This window comes from Tauraco erythrolophus, chromosome 9 (genome assembly GCF_009769465.1).
Source record: "Tauraco erythrolophus isolate bTauEry1 chromosome 9, bTauEry1.pri, whole genome shotgun sequence".
NCBI classification, from domain to species: Eukaryota; Metazoa; Chordata; class Aves; order Musophagiformes; family Musophagidae; genus Tauraco; species Tauraco erythrolophus.
This window is the reverse complement of record NC_141473.1, coordinates 19143985-19158457: the sequence shown is the minus strand read 5'-3', so window position 1 is coordinate 19158457 and position 14473 is coordinate 19143985. Positions and strand designations below refer to the sequence as shown.

Sequence of the window (14473 nt, the reverse complement as noted above, 5' to 3'; positions counted from 1 at the left end):
TCCACTCTGTCACCGTAGTGGTAGAAATACAAATCTACAGTGCGGCTGGAAAAATGACTTCCTAAGGGAATGAGATGATGCTATAGGTTTGCAAGCTTTGTTTCAAGCATTGCATTGGCTTTATACCTTCATTTTTTGAATAGGATGTATCTCAAAGAGCAGCATCTAAGATGCATGTTTGAATTCCCTGGGCTAAGACAGTTTTCCAAAGGTGATGTTTTTCTCAGTTTCTGATAAATACATTTGTTAAGTCTGTTTTTTTTTTTCCAGTTACTATACCTTAGTGTTGCTAATACTTCCTCTAGGAGTGTGTTGCCTTTTTGATGGATATGAGCTTTACTGCTAAACACAAGCTGTTTTAAAAGAGGCAGAGGTGAAAGCGCACTCCAGGGAGTGGAGAAAGAAGTCCTTTGCTCTCTCGACTGCAGGAAGGCTTTGGAGCAGTGGAACAACACTGCAGCACTTGCATTGCCTCTTGCCGGGCAAATAAGATCTTGCAAGGCACCTTTGCCAAGAAGCTGGCTTAAAGCCAAAGCTTGGTCAAAGGAACCTGTCTTCTGGTATTTTTAAGTGATTTATGTCTCAGCGAAGAGGAGGAAAAGTAATCATTTTCAGTTGTGATGGCTGGTCACAAAACTTGGCTGGAGGAGAAGAAATGCTGCTTTTCCTCATGGTGGGAGGCTTCTGCTCTACCTAGTAGCTTTGCATCTACTTTGCTGGAGCATTGTCCCACATCAAGGCAGAGGGGCCTTCAAGCTACTTCAGTTATAAATCTCTCTTCAGTTCGCATTTCTTTCTAGAGCAGGGAGTTGGTGTTGCAGTGTGTATCTTGGCCTGAGAGCTCCTGCGCAGTAAGACACTGAGTTACCACCTAAAAAGCTGTGTAGTACTTAGCATTGAGATTGGTAGATGGTGCTGGGGAAAGGGAGGTCTCTGTGTCCAGCGCAGGCTTTGGAAGTGGAAGCTCTCAACTAATTCCCCAGGTCAGAAACAAGCTGTTAGCACCATGTCCTTTTGCCTTTTTGGAATTGCTTTTTCGTAATATAAAACTAGATTTCTTGCTGGGAAACCCTTGCCTTTGTGTGCAACAGATAGAACTGAACTGGCCTTTGTCACTGAGTTTTCTTGACATGTTAAGAAAGCCCCCACAAAGCATGTGCTGCGCAACTGGTGTTGGCTCGCCTCTTCTGTCACTGTGCTGGTCTAAGCTGCCACAGGGGAGAGGCAGGGGTGTGCCAAACCCCTCTGGCCCCTGGGACAAGGGCCCCTGGTACCTACTGTGCTACTTTACTTTCTCCATTCCAAGTAACTGCAAGGGTAGGTCCACGCTGCAGTGTCAAAAAGCGGGGGCTGGCTCAAAGACAGACACTTTATCTTGCAAGGAGTTTTTTTGGTACTGATGGCAGTTCAATGGGGCTCCTAGGTACCAGAGGAGCAAACCCAACCTCACAGTGCCCCAAACAGCAATACAGCTGTGGGAGGCAGCACCACGGGGTAGTACCAGGTGAAAGTGAGCCAGAAGACATTAAGTGCTGCTGTTTAAATGCACCCATGCAAGCATCATGCATGCTATAGCTCCGCAGTTTGGGTCTGGCCATCAGATTAAGACCGACTCCTGCCAGACACTCACCCACAGCACAGCAAGATTCCTGACAGACCCTGTCAAACCAAAATATTCCAGTTAAATGTGTTGAGATCCACAGGTGGGTTTTTTTAAATGACACAACTCATTAGGTGAATACTTTTGAGGATCTCTCATTTAGTGAAGAGCTTGGATTTTGTCTCCAGGGTAATGGCAGCTGCGGCCCTGAGGTACCATACCATAGCCAGCTTTATCAACATCCCATGGCACAGAACAAACTGGTTGTACCTTACATCACAAGTGAAGTCATTTTAAGAAGTTCAGAAAATAGACAGATTGAGCTGACACAGAAAGAACCAGGTGTATCAAAATACAATTTATTCTTAAAATAAGAATTATGTTTACACATAACAGCAAGGGTTACATAGGGAAAAAGTGCAATTAGCGGAGGAGGCTTACTTCACCTTAGTATTTATGGTCTCACTGCATTGCAAGTAGCTTCAGACTTGGATATTATACTTCCTAGCAATGGGCAAAAATGTGATTTTTTATTTGATGTTAACACCATTTCTGTACAGCTAAAAGGTCTGCCAGTATTCACACCTGCCGAGCATGTAATGGACGATTTCTCACACAAGTCTTGCGTGAAACACAGATCACTTTTACAGTTTGACAGCTCAGAAAGCTAAATTATAAGCATAGAGATAAAAATATACATTAGTTTACTGAAGTCTAAAAAAAAAAATCTTCAAAAAATGAGGTACAATAAAACAGAGCAGTTTTCTATTTATGTGCAAGCCTATATTCCATCTAGTAAAAACTAGTAGCAACTCTGCTCTTTTATAGAAATTAGCTTTCACAAAGTGCAGCTAATTCACTGTCTTCAATATGAAGGACCTTGCCAGTTACACACTTGTGAAAAGTCATCGCTAACTTTGCAGTAGGGAGCAGGATACTCGACCATCAGATGCTGTAAGATTAGATCAGGTGATGAGTCAAATCATCTAATGCTGCTACAGACTAGGAAGGTGACAAATCGCTTGGTCTGTTTTGTCACCTAACCCTATTTTTGGCATGTAGGGTGGTTTTAATTTTTTTTTTTTAAAAAGGCACGTTTTTCTTTTAGTATTAGAAGGTAACCGTCTGCTAAGAGAGTAGGATGATGAAGTCAAGGTTAGATTCGTTCTCAAATGCAAAACATTTATTACTCACAAAGCCAATGAGGGCAAAGATGTCTTCTCAAAGCAGTGGTCACTTCCACCACTCACTTTGCATCATTTTCGGTCTTCTCCTTTTTATCCTGTAGAACTTTCTCTGGGATTTAGAAGATTGGCTTTGGAAAGAAGAAATTAGAACATTGTACATCTCCAAGTTATATAGCACATCCTACCTCTTCCCCTTCTCCCACTTTTCCATTATCCTCTCCAAGTTTCTTAACCTATATTGAAGCCACATATCCTAGCCATGCATTTCTACCTGCCTCTGCTTCAAGCACATAGAGGGTCATAGCAAGCCTCCATCCTGACAGCATCACCTCATCTCTACTGCACTGATGTTCCATCCATGTAATGTCCCTGTACACACACACATACTTTCACACATGCAGTTACTACAGCTTGCTAAAATACCATCTCCTTTCATGCTTCCTCATAAGAGTCTCTCACCTAGTGACTCAGGAGAGCCTACAGCAGAAAGAAAGCAGCGTATACTTAAGATATAGGCATGCTATTTCTATAGGTGGCATACGCATGGGTTTTATCTTGGTTTTCTTTCTTTCCAAGGATAAGTTTTGGCTAAGAACTTCAGTAGCATAACACGGTTTAACAAGTCCCGCAGAGTAGTGAATCTGGATTTGTTCAGATAGCCAACAAAACCTGCCAGGCAGCTTCTTCACGTAGTATGTGAACCACAAAACTAATGCTGTTCTGTTGCCAAATGGAAGAATGCTTCCTTGCTAGTATTGATCACCAATATGGTGACGAATTTTCAATCCGACCCAAGCTCTGCCACTGGGGAAAGAGACCACTGGACAGCCTCGGACTGCCTAGTTGATCAGGCTCTCTCTCTTGTCCTCTCCTTGGAGTCTGAAGATCTACGTGGTCTTTCTTGGCAGATGGTATCTGAACACCATTAGGCTTCCACTCTGCATGGAGAATCTTATAATTCTGACCCTCATTATTGTCCCAGAAGGTGTGTTCTCCACTTTGGTAAGAAATGCAAAATTCTATCTTCTCTTCGGAGGAAATGGCAGGAGGCAAGTCAATGGTAAATGAGAAGGTATCATTTTCAGAATCACTGTAAACATTGTTCATGTATACACACTCAACATCTGTGTAGGTCTTCCACGTATCAAAGGTAATTCGAACCTGAACCTTTTTTTCAAAGCTCACATTTTTTACTTTCACAGTGCCTGACAGCACCTTCTCCTGCAGGCTGCAGTTCTCCAGGCAGACGAAGTTCTTCTGCAGGTGGTTCCTGAAGTCCAGGTAGTCAGCTGAGGGCCGAGGGAAACCCAGCATCAAGTTTTTCTCCTCATGTAGCTTTAAGCCAGACGTGATGTTTTCAAGGCCTAAGAGGTCAAATTGAAGATCCCACCCAGGGTGCTCCTGGAACTCGGAGAAGGTGTGTATTGCTGTCAGGGACAGACCCTTTGAGTCCGCAAACACAACTCGCTTCTTGGCTCGGGCTGCCGAGTGGTTCCAGCCATTCTTCTGAGCTTCAGATTCACGTTTCACGTGAAGACACGGTCTGAGAGGTTTTAATCTGTTCACAAAGTTATTTCTTTGACAGTCCTCAAGGGGGCTGAGAAAACTGTTCAGCGGTGGAGAATGGGCTAAGCAAATTCTCATGGCCACGTCCACGGGCATGATGGAGCTTGGCAAGGGTCTTGGGTCCAAGATCTGTATCATTCTGAAATGAGCAGAAAGATGGGATGTTGTTATTTGTTGCATCAGGTAAGAAGCTTCTTAAGAATGCATATTTGCTTCACCCACTGTCTTAATTATTCATGGCCTTGTCTTTGCACGGCTTTAAATAATGCAGCCTAAATTAAAATTGACAGGTCAAGCTAAGGAAATAGGGTGAGACTATTCAGTCATTTCTTTCTAATTCTGAACTCTTTCAATTCAAATATAGTCTCATTTGCTTTTTCTGAACCTCTGAAAAATAGATTTTAGTGACAGCTAATTAAACACATTTCCTTGAAAATACATAAAAGAACCATAAAAGAACATTCTAGTAACCAGTAAAACAGATACAGTTAAAGTGTTCATCCACTTTAGCTTCCCTTTTAGAGACTCTGAGCCAGGTCTTAAAATTCCAGCAAGCTGGATCAGCTGCTTCATCTCTGAGCAGAGACAGCACTATATTAAGCAAGTCATCTATCCCATCGGAGCATCGAATGGGATGCTATGTACCCTTGATGCAGAACCATCACACTGTGGCTCTGAACGACCATGCATTCGTTAGGCACTCTGCTTTTGGTTAATTCAGATGAATAAAAATGCTGAAGTACCTTTGGAAATATTTTTCTATGAACTACTAACCCAGGTCTAGATAACAAAGCTCTTTTGCTCTGCTGATGTTGACTGCTGAATGAATAAGATAAAAAAAGGAGGAGGAAAGGCCACACTTCATTTTTTTTCACCTCATCGTGCATCAAGAACTGACTTTAAAACATCTTTTTATAATCTCCAAAGTCCATGCTGAAAGCCTACTGCAAATATTCAGTAAGAATGCTACAGCTTTATTTGTAGAGACTTATAACCTTCCCTCTCAGATGATGAAAATCGTAATTACTATGCAAGAACACAGCCCGTTTGAAGCCCATTAGCTCGAATATTTGTAAAAAGGGGCTTCAACTGCAGCACATTCCTTCTGAGAAGGAAGCAGCCCTTGCTGGAAATGTAGACTTTTGTTGAGTCATGAGAAGCCAGAGCATTTGCTCTGTCACTTAAATAAATGGCTTTCTCCTTCCCAGGGTTCTCACTGGTATTCCAGAGCCCTGCCAAAAAAAAAAAAAAAAAAAAAGTACACTGGCCTCTTAATTCTTCTCCTTTTTTTTTTTTTTTTTTATTGTGGCAGTACTTGCCATAAGTAGGACGAGAAAAATACCAGCATGAAATCAATCAAGTTTTGCTTTACTTTAATAGGAAAAGAACTAAGGCTTCAAAAATACTCCCTCTGCAACTTTCGTGACCGGCTTCTTGGGGCAACTGCTCCTAAGCTTTTGCAGTATTGAAAAAAAAAAAAGAGAGAGAAGGAAGAAAAAACCTGAAGCAACAAAAATCAACCAACCAAAAAAGCCCACCACCACAATCTGAAAAAGGCAGGCTGCTAGAAGAGGCAAAAACGACCCGCCAGCGCAGGACGCGGTGGGTGCGGCAGTGCTGACAGGCGCTACGCAAGCCTAAGGACGCTTTTGCACGACTTACAAAGTCGGAGGAGGGATGAGACCACTGCAGCGCGAGTTCTGAGCCTGTATTCCCCAAAGGCTGAAGCTCCCGAGCTGCCGTTTCCGCGGGGCTGGAGCAGCGTGCCTGGAAAAAGCCGCGCACAAGGACGCACGGGAGCGACGCGCGGAGCCGAGCGCTGTCCCGGGGCGGGCGGGCGGGCGGCGCTTACCTGCTGCAGCGCAGGGGGCAGCGCAGCCGCCTGCTGCTCCGGGGGCCGCTCCGCTCCGCGCCTCGCCGGCGCCGCCGCCTTTATGGGGCCCTTCCCGCGGCGGGCGGCCAGGGGGCGGCCCCGGGCCCCCGGGGGTGCGGCCTGGCGCGCGCGGCGGGGCTGTGCGTGCCGCCGGATCTGCGCGTGCCGCCGGGCCCGCGGCGGCGGATCGGCTGCCGCCGCTTCACGTGCCCCGGGCGTGCAGCGGCCGGCCCGGCTGCGGAGCGCCGTCTGCCGCCGCCCCCCGCGCCGACACTCGCCGTTTCGTTTTTTATTTGTTGCCACCTTTTCCTCCTTCCTCCCTTTTTTGTTTCCGCTTTTTTTCCTTTTCTTTCCTCTTCTTTCTTTCTTTTTCTCTTTCCTCTTCTTTCCTTCCCCTCTCCCGTTTCTCCCCACTTTCCCCCGTTTTCCCTTTTCTCCACTCCCCCATTTTCCCCCGCCGAGGCTCAGTGCCCTGCTGCATTGCCTGCTTATGGCCAAGGGCAATACTTACTCTTCGTATTTTCAGGGTTCTCCTGTCTTACTGCAAGTGTTTTGGAGGGGTAGCAGAGCAGACCCCTCCCTGGCAGGAATCGGTCTGCCTGACCTGGGCCAGGGCAGAGCAGGGAGCTGCAGCAGCCTGCTCCGAAACTGCGCCTTACCCTCTTGTCCTCCTTCAGAAAGGCAGGAGATGAGGCCTCGGCAGAGCAGGGGGAAGGCAGGCAGGAGCTTCAAAGTGAGCTTGCTCAAACACCTGCCTTTTCAAGCACCGGGAAAGCAAACAGGGATTTGCTAGATGGGATTTCCATGTGAAGTGGGTATTGTTTCGCATGTCAAAGTAGGGCGTCTTCAAGACACCGCTAAAGGATGCTACCTAGTGAAACAAAAGTAATATCCAGTTGAAATTACAGACTGTCAGTTTCATTGAAAAGGTCTGGAGCCCTACATTGTAAGATAATGTTGCCAGGGTCAGAAATCTTGTCATCCTGGAATACAACTGTCCTTGTCCTCAGTGAAAAAGTACTTTTGGACATTAAATTTTAATGGCTTTTCACCTCCCAAACACGGTGATCTGCGCACTTTCTGAGGATGTGACAGACACTGCTGTATTTCGTACATTGTATCTATTGCCTGTTTCTAGATAGAGCAAAGGGTCAAAAATCAGTAGAACACAGCCCCTACAGCATTAGCCATAGTGATGCTGTTTTACTGCTTGTGTCCTGTGTCCCAGAAGGCCCCACGCACGGGAAGGCTGACAAGCCCTTGCAGATGCTGGAGGGATGGACAGCCCACGGGTGGCAGCATGCTGTCTTCTTGCAGGCCAAGTGGCCCAGAGAAGGTCCATCCCCAAGCTACTGCTGTTCAAAGACTGTGCTCTGGCTGCTAATTGGCTCTGTGGGTCTTCTGTAGATCAACAGTTTCGCCATCACCTTCTTGCTGGCCCATCTGCTCTTTCCCAAGGGCAACAGATGACTTACAGTCTCCCTATAAGATGTGACACGGAGTCTGTGAACTGTAATTTTCTGAGTTCATAGTTTTTACCAGTAGATAAGACCGTGCACAAATGAACAGCAGGAAGTTCCGTGCTCTGCATGAAGCAGAAGGGGCTTACAGCAATGAACAGATAATACAGGATTTTTCTGGCTCATGCAAATTATTTTTCTGTTCTTGGTTTGTGAGGAAAAAAAACCCTAAAAAGCTCCAATGTTATGTGTGAGAGTTTATTAGAAGATAGTGTGTGAGCATGGCGGGTGGTGACAAGGACACCTCCATTTTAAATCCAAGCTACATAGAAGCAGAGAGAAAAAACAGTCATGAAAGGGCTAGAGAGGGAAGACTGCTGCTGACTGACGTGTGGCATGCGGATCAGTACGCTGTCTCTGTGCACATAATGAGAGTATTCATAGGACAGTAAGACTTCAGTTTCTCAGCTTGGACCCTTGGTGACTGAAGTTCCTGCCTTTCGTGCCAGTACGTGACACCAAGTGTCACACAGGTGAAGCCTGAAGTACTAACTGGCAATGCAGACAAGGTTTTGGAAAGTACTGCTCTGTTCCCTGACGCCAGTTATTCAGGATGACCTTCCCCGGTCCTCCGCTTCTCAAGTCACATCCCTACCACTCACATCCTCTTCCTCTCCTTTTCCTTCTCTGTCTGTCTTAACTCTCGGTGACTGCCAGCTCCTCCTCAAAAGTGGAAGACATTTTCTCATGGTTTGCTTACGGAAAGTGCTAGAAAATGGTACCCGTGCTGAACACAGTACAGTACTTGCTAGTTGCAAGAGGTTTATTTCTCTTTAGGAAGAGCTACAAATGCTTCCAGCCCCAGCTGCCTGCCTGGCAGTGATACGCAGGGCCCAACATTCCTCGCGGGCGTAAGGGAGGATTGGGCGCATGGCTGGCACTTACCAAATCTCATCTATTTACCCATTATAAAAAATGAGTGGATAACTCTGGAGGTTTATGAGCCTGTGCTACTTGAATCTTTGTCCATGCAGCTTCTCCTGTAGCACTGCCTAGCTGGGCTGCTGCGTTACCGGGGAGCACATGCAGCAGCTGAGGCTGCTATATTACACTACCTATGTGCAGGCGTTAAGTAACACCTGGGAAATTATTTTATTCCATGCTTGAAGCCTGCACAAGAGGAGTCACCTGAAGGCTTTGCTACACGTTTCTGCTACTGTGTAGTAGCTCATTGCACTGTTTGCCGCTATAAAACATTTTGTTCTTGTTGTGTTAAAATACCTGATTTGCCCCACTTAGAAAACATTATGAAAGATTATTTAAGGTGATGTGCTTAGGAAAAAAAACTGTAGTGAGATACAGAGATTTTCATGGGCAGATCATTGCCCAAGTCAGTAAATATGGACTGGATACAGCAACTTCGTGCCTACTTGGTAATCTGGAGCACGTTCATGGCCGCAGACCCGTGTCCTAGTTTCAGATTGCCAATACAAGCAGAGAGCGTTGTGCAGAGCCAGGGTAACTCTTTCCTCATATGAGGAGATGTCTCTGCATCAAGGCAAACCGATGGGGTTATCTGAGGTAGCACACCCGTTTCCACTGTCAATGATGGTCTCTAGCTGCGCTTTTTATAGAGGACTCAGGTTTCCAGTTACTTTGGTTCGGCAGCTTACCTGTCATTGGCAGCTTAAACATGTAGATCTATCTGTCTGTCTTACTTTTCAAATAGGGCTGCTAAAATGGGAGCACCGGAGGAAAAAAAAAATCATTGTCTTACTGTGCATTTGACAGCACTTTGTGGCATTTCAGCTTTCCTGACATTTGTAGGTACACATAGAAGCAATGGCAGAAATATATATATGTGTCTATGTGTGTGTATATATATATAGTAAGAGGCAGCGTTGATTATAAAATCAAGCCCCATCATAGGAGGTTGCACCTCCAACTGCTTCTGTAACAAAAAAAACCCAAAATTGACCACCTAGACTAGCTTTTTGTCTCTTTCTGAAAACATTGCATTTAAAATGCAAGAAGCTAATTGCAACAAGTTAGCTATAGTAAATACGGTTTTAGTAGAGTCACCATAGTTTTGGTAAACTTTAGATGTATGATTTTAAAAATAGTTTGCAGCCTGGATGATCCGGAGGCATGTAAGGCACAAGCTCACTTACCGAGGAGTTTGCTGAGGTTGCTTGGTGACGAGCAGGCAATTGGGGTCTCACTGTTCTGGTCAAAGACAAATATACAGTGTTAGTTCCACAGTGAATGCTTTCATATGTGGACAACCCTCCAGGTCTCCCTGTTCTTCACCTGTCTGAACTAACCAACACTTTCAATCAGCAGCTCTAAGAGCAGATAATGAGTGATTGTGCCTTTATGTCAGGTATTGGGCAGCAATGGGCTGCTTTAGTCATTTGTTTGTTGGTTCTGGTCATTTTATGGCAGAGTAGAATGAAAGAGCTGCTTTTTTTTCAGTCTGTGTTCTGAAATTGAGTAATTAAACAAGGTTTTTGTGGTTTACTCTGACGTTATTACTTTCAGGTCACTGTGCTTCTCTGCTGTCCTCCACAGCTCCAGGAAGGAAGAAAGGAGATATGTTGCAGTTGAGGACATAGAAAAAGTTGAATGGCCTTTGGCATTTAATTGAAGCCTTTTGAAGCAATGATAAGTAAGCGTTTCCTCAGAACAAAGTTAAGTCATGACCACATTTATAGGAAAAATATCTAGAGAGAGAAAAAAATAGAAATCTCCATTTCACTTGCATGGTGATGCATCCCTTGAAAAACTGCTGTTGCGGATTGCAGGGTGGGAGAGCAAGGCTAGCTCAATGCAGTTATAGTATGCAATTTAACAGGGAAATTTTTTATTTGATTTTGGGCTTGAGACTAAAATCAATTGCTAGGCTAAATACTGGGGTTACTAGAAAACAGAAAATATCCACCTGCTTTCGCCTGGCACACATTTGGTTCCTGCAGCATCACCTGTGAATGAAGCAGAGCTTTAATGAAAGAATATCTGTGATAATAGAGAGATGTGGCCCATTAGGTCAGAGGACAGTGCTGCCACACGAGGTTTACACCAGCCTTGTTTTTTTTGCCTTGAATTGAGCTCTTCTGTTCAATATTTGCTCTCTGCTACTAAGACTAATCTTTGTAAACGTGTATTTATCTATGAAGTTGGGCAGCAGGTTTCCATGAATGTGGCTGTGATGCAAATAGTAATTATTCAGGTACATAGCAAGGCTAGTGAGGTCTAAACTGAGTTGAGCCTGTGAGCCTTTGAAAACTTAAAATCAGTGATTTATCTGATGAAATACAGTGAGCAGAAGCCTTATTGAGTCTTAACAGAAGGTTATTTTCTTTACTTGCTTCTTAGAGCCCTTTGGTGAACTTTGAAAATTCCTAATGGTTACAAATATATACTGAAGAAACTTGTCCTGGGAAACTCCATTATTGTTTTAGGGATTTCTTCAGCACTGGCACAGCCCATATGAGGAATAAATAAGTTTTTGATCTTTTCAGAATTTTTATTACCCCATTCCTCATGGTTCACCCAGACCTAACATGCTCTAGCCTTTGGATTCCCTCACCAAGAGCGCATCAGTAACTTGCGATCACTGTGGAGAGATAAATCACAGAAATTCTGGAAAAAAGTATTCCAGAGCCCACAAAACTCCTCTTTATTATGACAATACTGCTATGCTTTGGGAGACTCCAAGAGTGTTTTTTGTTGGTATCATTCAGGATGAAATTACTGCTAAGCCGTGTTTGTTTGGGATATGCTGCTCTTGGAATAAACTTTTAACTCTGAAAGAAAGAAGGTAAAAAATACAACTAAACATTTCAAAGAGAGAAAATGATGCAAAGGTGGAGAAGGGAATAGTTTACAGAAATTTTTAACTTTTCCAGATATCTCATTATTAGACAATGTTTGAAAACTCAGACTTCGACAGGACAGTAAATCCATTTCCGACCCAGTTGCAGCTTGCTTGCAGAAATCTGCCCTTTTGCGGATCTGCCTGGCAGAACGCACCCATCCTCTAGAGAAAGGGGCAAGCGGCACGCAGCCAAACTCGCTGAGAAATCATGCAGAGATGGATGGGGTTTCTGCTTTCTTACAGCAACTGTGAAGATCAGCAGTCTCACCAGGATACGGTGTAGGGGGGTCTAGGTCTGGTTCTTTTTAAGTCAACAGCCAAAAGTTCTTGCCAGTACTGGGTCTCAGAACCTGGTAAGGTTAAATTCAAAGACATTTAAATTCTTAGAAACTGAAAGCTTTGGACTGAATTAGAAGCTAGAAATTGATTTAAAATGTCTAATCTTATTAAGACTGATAAATGACAGATTAGTCAATGGTAGATGAGTCATCGCCTTGGAAATGTATTGTGCAAGAGAAGTGCTCTGCTTTCCAAAAAAACTGACATAGAAAAAGCAAGAAAATGTATCTCAGGCTGTTCAAATGTTTTGTGTAATGTGATTATATTAAATTCAGGGTATTTCGAGCAAGATTCCTTTAAACAGTTTTTATGCAAAACGTAGCCTTTTAAAAGTATAATTGCTATGGTTGTACGTGGTAAGCAACTGACGAAATAAAGACAATGCCATGTTACTTATAAATTGCTGCTACTTAGAGTAAAAAGGGAAGGAAAAACTGAAAGAAGGAAGAACATGAATGTAGGTATTCATTCTTGGAATAATCTGAACTTCCAATGAAGGATTCACAAGAGTGCGGAAAACAAAATGCATACATATATTTTATACGTGAGTGAAAATCTGGCTTATGAATACAGACCGTTTTTTGAGAATGCAAAGGCCCTCCTAGATGTTTGAAAGAAATGTAGTATTTTTTGAAACTACATTTCTTTTCTCAGTTTTTTGTGGTTTTTGTTGGGTTTTTTAACCACGCACCCAAGAAGGTTGAACCTTGAGATTCTGCGGCCAAATGTTTCATAAATATAAATCATGTTGCTGTGTACAGATAATCAGTATTTATTCTCTGTTCTTTTTCCTAGGCCCAGGTGGAGGAACTACCTCTGCTGATCACTGGTCTTTTTCAGAGAAAACAGTAAGTGAAATGTTGCTTTATAATTGGGTTTATGTCTAATACTGTGTGACCAAGCAAATGTTGGTTGAATAGACACTTCCATCAGCTAGGTGGGAAGTATTCTCATTCTTTGCAGTCTTTCAAGCAAAAATGTGATTTTTTTTATCCACATGTGAACAATTCCTTATAGCCTAGCAGGAGCCACATGATTTTTCAATATGATTACCATTCCTGTAAAACTTATGTTGAACGAAAACCTTCGTCCTGAATGAGCATTGCTACATCTGACAGCAGCCCAGCTAAATCTGCGCTATGTTCACCCAGAGTGTTTAGAAGCCTCTGAAGGGTCTGAATAACACTCCTTTTCTTCTTCTGCCACCCAAGAGACATGATCCGTTCCTGTATTTTAGGTTCTCTTACAAGGTTTGTTTTGTCTTGTGTATCACAAGGGAAGAACACGGCTTGGAAATTAGTACAGTGAAATTCTGTGTTGAGTTTTTCTTGGATTTGCTATGTGAGGGGAAAAAGCTCCCCTATGGCATAGGTCTATGCCAAGCTCCCCTATGGCATAAGGGATGAATGAACCTTTTCTCTTTCAGGTGTAGTCTAATTTCTAATCACTTCAGCCATAAAATTGGAGTTTTCTAGGATCTGACCTGGTTATTCTTTTTGGATGCACAACATACGTGTGTGTGTGTATATATGTATATTTCCCCAGTTTCACAAGGGGTCAAATTTCATGCAGAGATTAATTTTATTTTTAGATTTTCTGGAAAGAATGAAGCTCTTAAATTCAAGTGCTGTAACAGCATCAGTCTTGTTTCATCCCGCAGTGAGAGGGGAAGTAGTTAGGGCCTCTGAGTGCAGAAAGATCTGTGGTCTAAATAACGTATTTGCAATAAATTGGTTTCCTTGGGTTATTCTTGGATGCTGCTTCCCAGAACACAGAGGTTACTGTCAAAACGGGTTTGCCCCATGTATGCAATAATGCTTACTCTAAGTTTTGCAATCTTTAAAATGAATTTAATGAGTGAGAAAAATCTTGCATGCTTCTCTGGAGAATTAGAGTCATGGAATAACTAAGGTTGCAAGGGATCTTTTGAGGTCATCTAATCTAGTCTCCTCCTCAAAACAGGGCTAGCTTCAAAGTTAGATGTGGCTGCTCAGGTTGCTTGTCTAGCTGAGCTTTTAATACCTCTAAGGACAAAGAGTCCATAGCTTCTTTAGGCAACCTGTGCAAATGCTTAACCACTCTTGTAATTTTTACATTTATCTACCTGGAATTCCTTTGCTGCAACACGTGACTGCTGCCTCTTTTCCTTTTGCTGTACATCTCGGGGGGGAAAGTCTGGCTCCATCTTCTCTCTACTCCCTCTTTCAGTGGTGGGAGGCTGCAGTCCAACCCACTGTTACTTAGCCTTTTCTTCTGCAAGTTAAGCAAACTCAGCTCCCTCAGCCTCACCTTGTGCAGCACATTCTAGTCCCCTGACCATCTTGGTGACTCTTTGCTGCTTTCACCCCAGTTAGTCTGTGAGGCTCTTATTGAGAGACTCAAACCTGGACACAGTTCTCCAGATGCACCCTCACAAGTGCCCCATGGAGGGGAATAATCACTTCCCTTGGCCTTTATTTCAGGATTTTAAATAGATCCATGATGTTCTGTCATACGTAGAACACAAGCAGAACTTCTTTGTTTGCTGTGGCAAAGCCTCTGTACAGGTTGGCAGCCAGAAATTTGTGCAAT

At 43.6% G+C, this 14473-nt stretch overlaps 1 protein-coding gene across 1 annotated transcript; it reads right to left on the bottom strand.

Moving 5' to 3' along the window:
- Window positions 1-3546: 3546 nt before the first annotated feature.
- Window positions 3547-14205, bottom strand: PPP1R3C (protein phosphatase 1 regulatory subunit 3C). Its single transcript, XM_086616772.1, has 2 exons — window positions 14192-14205; window positions 3547-4492 (listed from the first exon to the last, which is right to left on the bottom strand). Exons 1-2 carry the CDS (start codon window positions 14203-14205, stop codon window positions 3547-3549), a joined length of 960 nt encoding a protein of 319 aa, XP_086472898.1.
- Window positions 14206-14473: the final 268 nt, after the last annotated feature.